General features: G+C 38.7%; 1 protein-coding gene across 1 annotated transcript; it reads left to right on the top strand.

The window, feature by feature from the left end:
• The first annotated feature begins 6,046 nt into the window (after positions 1-6,046).
• On the top strand, positions 6,047-11,623 carry LOC145499971 (secreted frizzled-related protein 3-like). Its single transcript, XM_081479488.1, has 4 exons — positions 6,047-6,699; positions 8,666-8,743; positions 10,156-10,477; positions 11,187-11,623. The coding sequence occupies exons 1-4, from the start codon at positions 6,237-6,239 to the stop codon at positions 11,200-11,202; spliced, it is 879 nt and encodes a 292-aa protein (XP_081335614.1). The 5' UTR covers positions 6,047-6,236; the 3' UTR covers positions 11,203-11,623.

The raw sequence follows: 11,623 nt of genomic DNA, 5'->3' as shown, positions 1-11,623 counted from the left end.
CACATTGCAAGATAAAAGAGACTCCTCTAATAAGGGAGTTAAAACCCACCCTAAATGATAATGTAAGCAGCGAAAAGCTTTATCTTTATTAGTTTGCATTGTTTATATGCAAACTTTTCTCAGCTTCTGTCATTGTAATTGTTAATTAGTTACTTGTTTTAAATTGTAATTTAGTTGTTACTTCTATTCCTGACGATCACTTCTGAAGATGTATGTTAAAACATACGAAACGTCAAGTAAATGAACTTTGTTTTTTAACATGCGTTTTATTGCCATGTTTATCACCGCAGTTTGCGTGTTATTTCTTATCAAGCTACGATGGCCAAGGAAAAAGAGTATTTATGCTCTGGGTATTTTGCAGAACGTGAGCCACGACGGCTATTCTTTATTTTTTTTGTATTTTCTTTTGAAGTTGATCGCTGGCGTTACATATTTAGTTGGAGCAAGTTTTTAGACCCATCGGCAGGGTGAGCGAATCTAGATCAGTAATTACGAAATTCAAAGGGAAATTGTTAATCCCTTTTTCACATGCAGGCGTCGTCTTTGGCGTCGCCGTAGCATTTGTTAAGGTCTTACGTAAGGCTTACTGTACTGTCATATTACGTCATGCCACGTGCTCCCATCGGGCCTCTGGAGCTTGAAGTAGAACCTCTGGTATCCGCCATATTGTCCGCTCGTGTTGTCGTGTAGTAAACGTTGCGTTGTTAAATAAAGAACATAGAAGGCAATATTGTGACATGTACGACAATGTATTAATTGACTTTTTTTCCACATAGATAAAAAATGCTGACAAATTCCAATGTAAACCCATGCTTATCGATTACTGCGTGTTATATTTAATCTCTGCATAGTTTGTGACAGAATTGATAGACACGAATTTCAGGTGATGGGGTCGATGGTATCGTGAAAGATACAGCAGGTAAGGAAATATTCCTTGGTTTTACCCAGTTGTCAAACTCAATGCAAGCATTTACTGCATTTACAGAGCGTCACATTAGAGTATACTTTCATAGCAGTTTTCAAGCCATGCCCGAGCTCATTCCGGCGGACCACAGTTGCAACAGTTTCAGAATTCAGTATAACAGCCAAGACCGACCGCTTGATCAAGTTGTAGAGTGGATTTTACTGCAGGACTTGTCAATATACGAGGTTAGTGATCTGTGACGGTGAAATGTTTATTTTAGTTTGAACGGTCAATTTTAAAATCAAATGTCAAGATTGAGGTTCGACCCAGGTGACAACTTTAGAAATTCTGCAGATTTTAGAAGGGATTTTCGACCAAACCCTTAGCTCAGGTTGGTATTAATTTCAGACACACTTGAACTTCAATAGCCGAAATTCCTGAGTGTTTAAATTTAAAAAGGATTCTCATTCAAATCCAGCTCAAAACCTTAGACATTCTAGGACTGGCGAATCATTAGAGATCATCGCCACTGTTTAGTCTTGTAGTCTGCGAGAAGTTATGCAGCAGCGTCCGTAAGAATTGCAAGTGTCTGAAAGCTAAGATTCCCCAGCTATCGTGAATAGATATTAGGTTAGGAGTTAACAGAATAAAACTCTTCCAAAAATATAAGGAAAAAAATTTACAGAAAACAGAATTGATTTGAACGTAGTTCAGTGACGGAGTTGTTAATTAAGTTTCATGTCGATACAATTAGGACGCTAAAATCCCTTCCCCATCGAACGCAGACATATAGACCCAATAGAAAAACTGTTAAGTCTATAAAAGGCGTGAATTGTGTTGCACCATAGTTAGTGGTTGCGCGGACGTTTTGAATCGGTAACTACAGTTTCTAGTCTTCTTGCAGCACCAGGAACTAGCGTTTAAATAACACGACGTTAATTTACGGAACAATTAAGTGGCATTCACTTAGTTTGAAAGAGCAATACGTGTTTCATTACTGTTTGGAGGGATTAACAACTGAATAATCTACTCCGTTATTCATTCGCAACAGACATATAAAACATCAAACAAAAATCGAGCCCAAGACTGAATTTGCTTTCAATATTTGCCGTCAGTTGATGCACATCATAGACATAGTTTAAACACCAGTAATGATTTCGTGCTTGCAGCTGAGTTAGAATGAGATAGATGGTATGTCGAGAAGAAAGTTGATCAGCAGGACAGATCCCAGTGCGTGAAAAATAAATGAGATAAAGACTGATCCCCTTGGAGGTTATTTTACGATTTAACACTTATTGCACGGCCACGAGAATCAAACGTCACTGACATACTTTGCATTGCATAATTGAGTGGTCTTTGATTCCCAGAACTGCCAAGGTGACCAATGAAAGCTTGATATTACTAATTTACTCGTAACACTTAATTATAGAGCGAAGCGAAACATAAACTTTGTACATCCATCATCCATCAGTTTAGAATAAGACTTATAAGCTTGCAGCACTTGAACTTCCATGTGCGGTTATGAAACACTTAGGCCTGAATTCTACTGCACAGTTTAAGGACTGAAGTTGAAGCATGTAGCAAAATTTTACAAAAATAAAATTTATTTCAGTCTCTTTAAGGATTTGAATAATTTTCTAGTTCCTTAGTATTAATGTCTAGTGTGTTGGCAGTAAATAATTGCTTTGTCCATCTCAGGTATGGATAGTTTTTTTTATTCGCTTTTTAATTTCACATTCTACGGGGATCATTTATAGGAAGTGTGGTAGCACCTCTTGAATGAGAACGTTCAAGCGATCTCTAAATAATTACGAAAATAAATCAATTAATTAACTTTGTTCATGAGGGAGAATATTAAATAGTCTTGCAATTGAAAGATCAATTGTACAACCTCAGACAGGACTGGGAGTTCAGTGTTTCTGAGAAGGCAGGAGAATGGAGAATGTCGGCTGGAGAAAAACGTGGAGCGCTGGGGGTTGAAAGCTAAACTCGAGGCATACGCGATTGTATGAGAGCGAGCGTTTATATGTAATTTTGTGTAATTCTGATCTATGGTCGGTGACAACTTGTAACAACTGTTTTTGGTTCAAGGCATATTTTGGCTACGAAGCTTTTCCCGGGAACCGACAGCTACAAGCAGACTCGAAAATTTTCATCCGTAAAGAAGGGAGAGAGAGAAAAAAAAATCGCTATGCGAATTGCTCGGAACTTTTATGACTACCCAGTCACCCACTGCAAGGCACGAAGCAAACCGATTTTATTAAACTTAAATTAGTTCTTTCTCCCTCCATCGTAACTTACTAGAATGTTGGAAAATGCTATCATTTAATAATCCGTACTGATGGTTGTTCGCTGGCTGCCGTTGAACTGTTTCTAGAATAGTCAGGAAGCCTTGGCTTATCTTACCAGTCGAGTGAGCCACATTCCCAGTGTTCAGACGTCAGTAGCAGTCCACAACTGAGCCACAGTGAAGAAAAGACAAAACTGTTCACTTAGTTGCCAGTTTGGGGTGAATTTACAGCATTGTTTTAGCGGCAAGAGAGAATGATGTTTAGCTTCATGAAGTCAATTAAGGACTTGTAAATTGGACGTTTGAGAGAACGAGAAATATTGCGAGAACACCGTGACGAGGCCCAGGTGAGACGTCTCCGCTGCATTGTTAAATTATCAAAAAAGTCTACGAGTGTTTATGACACGATAGAAATACGGAGGTAATATTTTCAATTTGTTTTTAAAAAACAGTACCTGAAAAGAACGCGGAAAATTCGCATTATTCAATTGTAAATTTTCTCTCTTCCGCGTGCCGTCATTACGTATACGTCAACAGATCGTGCTAGTTCTGTTTTTCTGTCTTGATAAATGACTGTAATAAGTGGGCATGTACTAGCGATCTGTCACGATCTACGCTACCTGTAGAAATAGCGAGTAGCTTAGAAGTGTGGTTGTTAACAAATGGCGGCCGCTTCTTTGCGTCTTCGAAGTGTCTTTGAAGAGAATTTAGATAAAGTTTTGAACGACTAGTAGACTTAGACTAGATTATTCGCTCTCGATTTCTATCGCTTGATACTTGACTCCGGCGCGATAGAAATCTCGGGCTCATAGTCTAGTTGTAAAATCAGGAGTACAGCTTTTTTTTACAGGGCGTCTAAAAAATTAAATAAACTAACAGCTGATAATGAAATTGCTGTGCACGATCAAGTTTTCTTTATTTTGCAATGTTGCTATTAGCTCGAAACTACGTCCGAGGATGGATTTTCCTTGTGCTGAAAAGAACATTTATATGAACGATCTGAATTTTCATGACTGTTTTCTGCCAGTTTCTGGAGATCGGATGATTGTGTCCGTGTAGAGAAAATTGACCGATAATGACTAGCGTGATGTTATCCTAATTTTTCTAAGCAAAATTGCCATCTTGAAAATGGTAAACATTTTACAACTGTGAAGCATGCATATGAGAAATAAGAAATGTCGAAAATTCTTTCTAAGATATCCATCGGATCTGTTTGATTTTCAAGCTGTCATGTTACACTGAATTGGGTTACGTGAGAGCGGCTGGTTTGTTTAGATCTGTGGGTCGTAAACTGTCTCAATTCCTATCTTAGTCTGAAAACCCAGGTGTTTATTTGCCAGCCTGGTAAAACTAGTGATAATCAACTGGATGTCTGTTTTTTCTTGCCAAGCGGCATTTAAATCCTAAAGATAATACACTGCATGTTTATCGGGTCAACTGGAACGAAAACATATCTTCTTTGTCGGGCCTGAACCTTCATCTTGTCAGCACGACTTTAGAGTTTTTAACGCGCCCCAAAAACTGTTGAATGGTTCTGTCGTAATTTTTTAAAATTATTCTTGAAATTTTGTTTGTCTTACATTGACTTTGTTCAACGCTTGACGAAACTTTAAACATAGGCGACAAATCGTGAAACCGTACAACCATATTTTCTCACAAAAAAGCTAACCGACTGAAGGTTCAAACTCTTTCAGTTACAGGCCGCTGTCACAGAAGAGAGATATAGCTTCCAAAATTGGGCATCTATGATCAACTTCGGGAAAAAATGCTTGCATACTCCGCGTGCCAATATTCAGAACTTCAAATGTCAGTAGGCATATAGGGTTAACACATGATGCGACTATTAACAAATGAGTCTTCCTTCAGTCTGCACGGTTCTCAGATGGGAATTTTTTTCATTTGCCGTCAGAATCAAAGCGGAAAATATATCGTTTCTATGCACGAAAACTTGGCAAGTGTTCCAACTGATCATGGAATTGACTTTTCAGAATTTTTCAGAAAATAACATGAACTCGCCAAGCAAAAATTCCTTTAGTTGTAACAATGATAAAACTGACAGGAGGTGGGACGAATAAGATAGTGAACTTTACAGACCCGTCTTTGCAATCTTTATGACAATGATGCAATTAAATTTGTTGTGTTTGGTTATCGATTGCATTTTGTTGAATTTAAAATTGAAAATATGTATGTACTTTTTGTAAATGCTAAGCTAAGAAAGCGCTTTGTTTAAGCGCATGGCCGGAAAGACAAGATAACCCAAATTGCTGTTAATCCCCTTTTGAGACGAAGTGATCCTCATATAAGCCGATGAAATATCGTTAAAAATCGATCGCCTTCCTTCAGTATTCTTACTATAAGCCAAGAGGTTCTTTTTCATGGCTTTGCACGCTTCACTCTCTTTGTCCCTTCGTTAGAAATTACAATTGTAATCCAAGAATTAACAACGACCTAATCACTACTGTAGGTGCTGAAAAGAATTTTCAAAATATTCCAATGCCCCGGAAAACGAAAGTCAGTGGAATCTTAGCCACGTGTAGCGTTTACGAAGTGTGCCTTACAAGCATCTGTCAAAGTTAAACAGTGCTCAATAGACGTACCGGCTTTACCAGATACGTAGGATAATCATTAAATCCATCTCCGCCAGCGCTTCGTACAGATTCCATACGCGGTGTGGTCTCATCCGTTTCCCGCCATGTTTGAGCGAGGCGACCTCTAAGAGAGGAAAATGCTTGTCTTTATTCACTGCCTTGACTATTTGATGGGATTTGCACAAACCTTTCTTAAGCTCAGACAACGCACAGAGACCGACATTTTTTAAATCTATAATCCGAACTGCTCCGAACAGAGCAAAGGTTAAGGGGAAATCTGTCTGGTTGAAAAACACTCTCATTCATTATCCGGCTTAAGTTCTTTACTCAAGCGTAATTGAAATACCTTACTAAGCTAAACGCTTATATAAGACATCGACCAAACGGGCGAAAGATAGACTATCCTTCAAAGCACACGGGTTGTTTCTGAGGAGGAACTCGCGTATGCTGCAAGATGTTGTACGCTTGGCTTTTGGTAATGCTCGCTATATCTTTTCATACAGCAGATGGATTTCGCTTTGATCTTCCTCAAAAGTGCGAGAAAATCTCCATACCTCTTTGCCGCCGTGTTCTACCGTACAACCTAACTCGTTTTCCAAATGCAGTCGGTGACCAGAGCCAAGCCTTGGCGAACAGGTCGATAGAGTTGTACAGATCGCTGGTACAACGCGCAAACTGTTCCAAACACGCTGTGTTTTTTATGTGTTCGTTTTACCTGCCGATATGTTTACCAGGAATCGAGGAGGAGAAAGTCATTAAGCCATGCCGATCCTTGTGTAAACAGATTAGGACGGACTGTGCAGAAGTTATACCAGTAGAGGCCTGGGAAAAAGTTGTGAAGTGTGAAGAACTGCCCGAGTTCTCAGACAATGTGTGTGTCCAGCCAGACTCCTTCGTCACAGTCTCGAAGCCTACAAGTAAGTGTCCAGTTGTTATGTAATAATCTTCTTTATCCACTGAGTTACTGCTTTAGCCGATTTTAAATGATGTATGATTATTGCAGCCAAGCCATTGTAACTTTTACATGTAATCTAATCAACGTTACTAATCATAAGACTGATTTACATGAATAACTGAGTTTTTTAATTACTCAGTCGGTGGCAAAGCTTCTTCTGTTACAAGTATTGCCTTGAAACCAAACAAATGATAGCAATCGGCCGTAAATAATTTGAAAGAGTACCGTAAAAAGATGAAATTTTCGCAAGATAGTAGTCCTATACTTGTGTAAGTCCGAAATTTGGTTAAGTTGTTTTGGCAAGTAAGAACTGTTCGAGAAACTTCTACTGGCAAAACCTTTTTAATAATCGTTGCTAAATTTGTTTTCTTAGCTGGCTTTAAAAGCGGAAAAATTAAATTCATCGTTTTGAACGATATATAGGGATTAGTCTGGCTTACTGCTAACCGTTCACATCCTGTGAGGATGGTTTATCAATGAAAAGGATCGAGACGGCACTTAAAATACGTGATGAATTACGCGTGCTTCAGCCTGCATGTAATAGCTCTCGGCAACAAAGGTCAAAAACATCCGCTCGCTTCACGTTTGAAAATAGTTTCAGCCCTGTTTGTTCGATTCCGTTAGTTTGCATTTTGGCCACAATGAATTTATTTTTTCTCTGTGGCTCTTTTAACAAACACTAAGAACCACGTCGAGTAATATTTGATTTTCCTACGTTGATAGGGATAATTCCTCGGCCTTGTCTTACAAGACACAGCTCTGACCTAAATTATTTCATTTACTCTTCCATCATTTGTCATCATTGTTTTTATTGGTCCTCTTTGGTCGCGATCAACCAATGAGCGATCGAGAGTTTCAATATCTCATAATAAAGTGTAAACTCCTTTCATAGATCAGTCGAGAACCGAGTCACGATGAAACAAAACACTCTTTTAATTATCTCTTGAAACTGCCATTTCGACACAACCCCTAAACACGTATTCTTGAAAATTTGTTAAAGCTCTATTTACTATCAACGTCATATTGTTACGTTGACAGGAAACCACGCCTTCATAATTGCAGTTTTGTTCTGTAAACTTATGGAGTATTTCCTCTGTGTAAGAACCAACCGCCACCCACACTTGAAACAGCGCACTTCCCTGAAGTTTTTGGCAACCCGCCTGAAGTTGCCAAATAGCTACAATAGTTCTTCCGAAAATAATTGCGTGTCTTAAGAGACAAGAAAATGTTCTACATTCTCGAATAAAAAAAATATTTAGTAATTGAAAGTATTTTTACCAAGCACTGCAATTTAAACTTAAAACAATATCACATATTTTTCCTACCCCAAGGCAATGCACATCGTAAATTTGAATAACCCTTCGTGAATTGTTACTCAAACGTTTAGAGAATTAATATGCTTCTATCTGAGAAAGACTCAAATGGGGGAACCGTGTGGCCATTCAAATGAAACCTGTTAAGTAACGCTACCACGCTGCCAACATTTAATTCTGTGGATAAAACCGTTCTTTGTGACTTTTTACGGTTGAAAATGAGCTGTTGAGCAGTACCTTCATATGCTACTGTCTATTATGTTGTACAAGGTGGCTCTGACTTTGGATGAATCCCTAACTCGTTTGTGTAACCATTCAAATAAAAGGCTTATTTAGCAGTAATTTCATATCGTACTGTTTATACATTTAAGTTCACGTAGTTCCGTGTTTCAATATTTTGCAAAATTAGACCGAAATTATTTTTCAATTTTGAACTTGTCACCTTCTGCGAACGCAAAACCACAGTAACCAAAAACCTTTGCTGTATCCTAAAATGGCTCACAGGGTCAGATTTAAGTGGATCTATATATAATTCACAGGATTATTTAACTATCAAATCAATACGCTTTATTAATTACCTATGTTAACTATTTATTCTTTTATCCAATTATATAGAGATTGTAAACCATAATTCATGCGAAGACAGACAACCCACTGATTACAACTTGTATGCCAGCAGACGTTACGACTATGGTGAGAGCATAAGTTAAAGGTGTTCGCACAGTGTATCTTGTTTGTCGAGTTTATAATCCTTAATTAAGCCTTCTGTGTCTGTAAACATATAATTTTGTGACTTTTAGGGCCACTTCATATGCGAGCCTGATCAACCGGGCTGGCCTGGTATCCGAGATCTCGCCTCGCCACTCTTTCCTTCGTAAAAATTTGTGTTCAGATGAGAAGCCGGCCTGATCCGGTTACCGAGATCTCGCTTTTTGAGACCGAGATCTCGGTAACCAGGTTGAAAATTTTCCCATATGAACACTCCGCCAGCCTGGGTGACCTTCTTGACAAAATAGCTTCGCTAGCGCATCATTGCTGCCAAAATGGCGTGATTTTTGTCGTGGATGTGTTTCCACTTCAGAAGTGTGCGAATTAGCTGTATAAGTAAAGTAACAAGAGTCAACAAAGCTGCGATAGTCGCGAAGATACAAGTTTATATTCTACCATTTTGGTTTTGTTTCTTGAATTTAATCCCGGTCGACCGGGCAGAAATTTCCCATATGAACAGACAACAAAATTCGTCCCCGTAACCGAGACTGCCGGTTACCGGGCTCATACGAAGAGGTCCTTAATAAAGGTACTTCCAAGGTAAATATGTATTACTTGGTATACCGGATGGCTTGTGTTTGTAGCCGATCTAACGCGCGCTCTGATTGGCTAACTGTAGGGTATTATTCTCCCATGATGTCCACGGGCCGATTACGGGCTTGCAAAGACAGAGCAAACAGCCATATATTAAACAACTTATTACCCTCGAACGTTCAGTCAAATTTCAAACCTCACTCTCGGTTAATGCGTAAACCCCAGAGCAGATACACTGTAACTGGGCAAAACAAAAACAAAAAAAACAAAGAGTTTTCGAGAAAAATCAGCTCTGCCTTTTTAGTTTCAATTTCCGTCGTTGTCTGTCATGAGTTTTGTTAACGAGACAGGATAATTTCTTCGTATTTTAGCGTCGATAATAAGTCTAACTGCAGGGTCATTGGGGAGTTTGCCAAGAATATTTGATCTATGCATGTAACCGAAAACTTCATACTCGAGTAGACGTTTTTTGCCTTACGATATATAGGAAATGCAAGGGACACGCAATTTAAAAATTGCGTCTCAATTGAAACTGTAGCCCTTGATCTCTCTGTCTTTTTCTCTGGGGTATTGACCCCTTTCAGTTAATTCCCAAGCTAGAGGACAAAACAATAAGATTGTCTTGCATTTGAAAGGTTTGTTTCTCTCAGGGGAGAGAACAGCCATTATTTTGTCCTCCAGATTGGGAATCACTGAAATGGGTCTATCACCCGCGTTAAACCCCAACGGGGGTAACAATTCCCAAGGAATTCTTTTTGACCCCTTTAATAAAAGTTCTGATTGCACATAACTTTATTTTTCAGTTATCAAATTCAAAGCCATTTTAATAGAAAGACTCGAGAACCACGACATTATAATCCGCGGACGGGTTTCCAGAGTCTTCAGACAAAACAACGTTACAATCAGCAAAGGTCGCGTGAAGATCTGGAGCAACGCTGACCTAACCTGCTCCTCCCTCGTGACCGGAAAGGTGTTCTTGATTTGCGGCCACGAGAATACGTCGAAACAAAAACTGCTCCTGTCATCGACTAGCTTGATAGAGGCCTGGAGTGAAGAAACGTTAAGAAAGATCCGACGGTGGGAAAGACTTGAGAAGAAAGTGAGCTCAAAGAAAAAGGCTAGAAAGTGAGTTTTTCTTTGGAGTGAAGTTTTGTAATGTGGGTAAAACTCCGTAAATGCGTACTATATTGTGGCTCACCCCTAGGGAACCTCCAAAATTATTCTGTATTCAACTCCAGCACGCATTGAAACTATATTATTATACATTGTAGTCACTATCTGTCTTCTCATTGGCTAAAAGCCTACAGTTAATTCTGGGAAACAGCGCAACCTACAGATAATTCAACAATCTGTTAGCAAATCATAATCCGTAGGTTGCGCGCGCAATGCATGATTTCCAACAGCAATGTCAAGTTCCCGTAAGAACATGGCTTGTCGAAAATAAACTGCGTTCGGTACGATAATGCTTTTGTCGTTATTTTCTTTAAAACAATGTATAATAAAACAGTTATGAGATTCGGTTTTTGTGATATCCGAAATAATCAAGGTCTCGGTTAGTGTTACGTACCTCGACCTTGATTATTCCGGATATCACAAAAACCTCATCCAATACTTGTTTGTAACCTCAACAGCAGCGAGCCTGCAATATAATAAAATCCATCAAATATTTTCCGGTTTGACATGGCGGTTTCAGTTTTTTCTCGTAAGTTGCATCATAACAACGTGTACGACATCGACCTCAACTTCAAATTAGCAATACAACTTTACATTTATCTCTTATCGTGCCACTAAACAAATCTTAATTCATGATGTCTTTTCTTTTATTATTTTACAGTGTGTCTAATATCTGAAGTCAGACAGCCGTGAACTGGCAGAACATTAATTCGTCCCTACTCCTATTTATTTAAGTTTAATAACTTGCAATTTCCGGTTCGGCAGTCTACTGCCTCATGACCATCGGTAATTGTTTGTTTGTTGTCATGGTAAAAGCACCAAGTGCACGCTCCAATAAAGAACCTTTGAACATCATTCGTTGTTAGAAAAATAATCAAATAGTACAGGCCCGGCAGATGGGAAAGATCAGGACTCTGATCTCCAACAAATTCCAGACAGCGAATGATTTTCTTATCACGCTGAATCGAGTGTTAAGAATAGTATTTGTAATCTTTAATAAAATGATTTTTAACGACTGTAGTGGATGAATCCTAATATTTGTTAGAATTAGAATTAAGTAACCGTCAAATTAGCGACGGGATGCATTCAGCTAAATGA

The sequence above is a fragment of the Orbicella franksi genome, chromosome 10 (genome assembly GCF_964199315.1).
Source record: "Orbicella franksi chromosome 10, jaOrbFran1.1, whole genome shotgun sequence".
In the NCBI taxonomy this organism is placed as follows: Eukaryota; Metazoa; Cnidaria; class Anthozoa; order Scleractinia; family Merulinidae; genus Orbicella; species Orbicella franksi.
Note: the sequence above shows the minus strand (reverse complement) of the source record. Positions and strands in the feature narration are given on the sequence as shown.

Bases quoted from the DNA above. Each gene is read 5' to 3' on its own strand.
- LOC145499971 (XM_081479488.1), top strand. From the start codon at position 6,237: ATGTTGTACGCTTGGCTTTTGGTAATGCTCGCTATATCTTTTCATACA. The intron at 6,700-8,665 runs GTAAGTGTCCAG...CCAATTATATAG, and splicing joins CACAGTCTCGAAGCCTACAA to AGATTGTAAACCATAATTCA. The intron at 8,744-10,155 runs GTGAGAGCATAA...TTTATTTTTCAG, and splicing joins CAGCAGACGTTACGACTATG to TTATCAAATTCAAAGCCATT.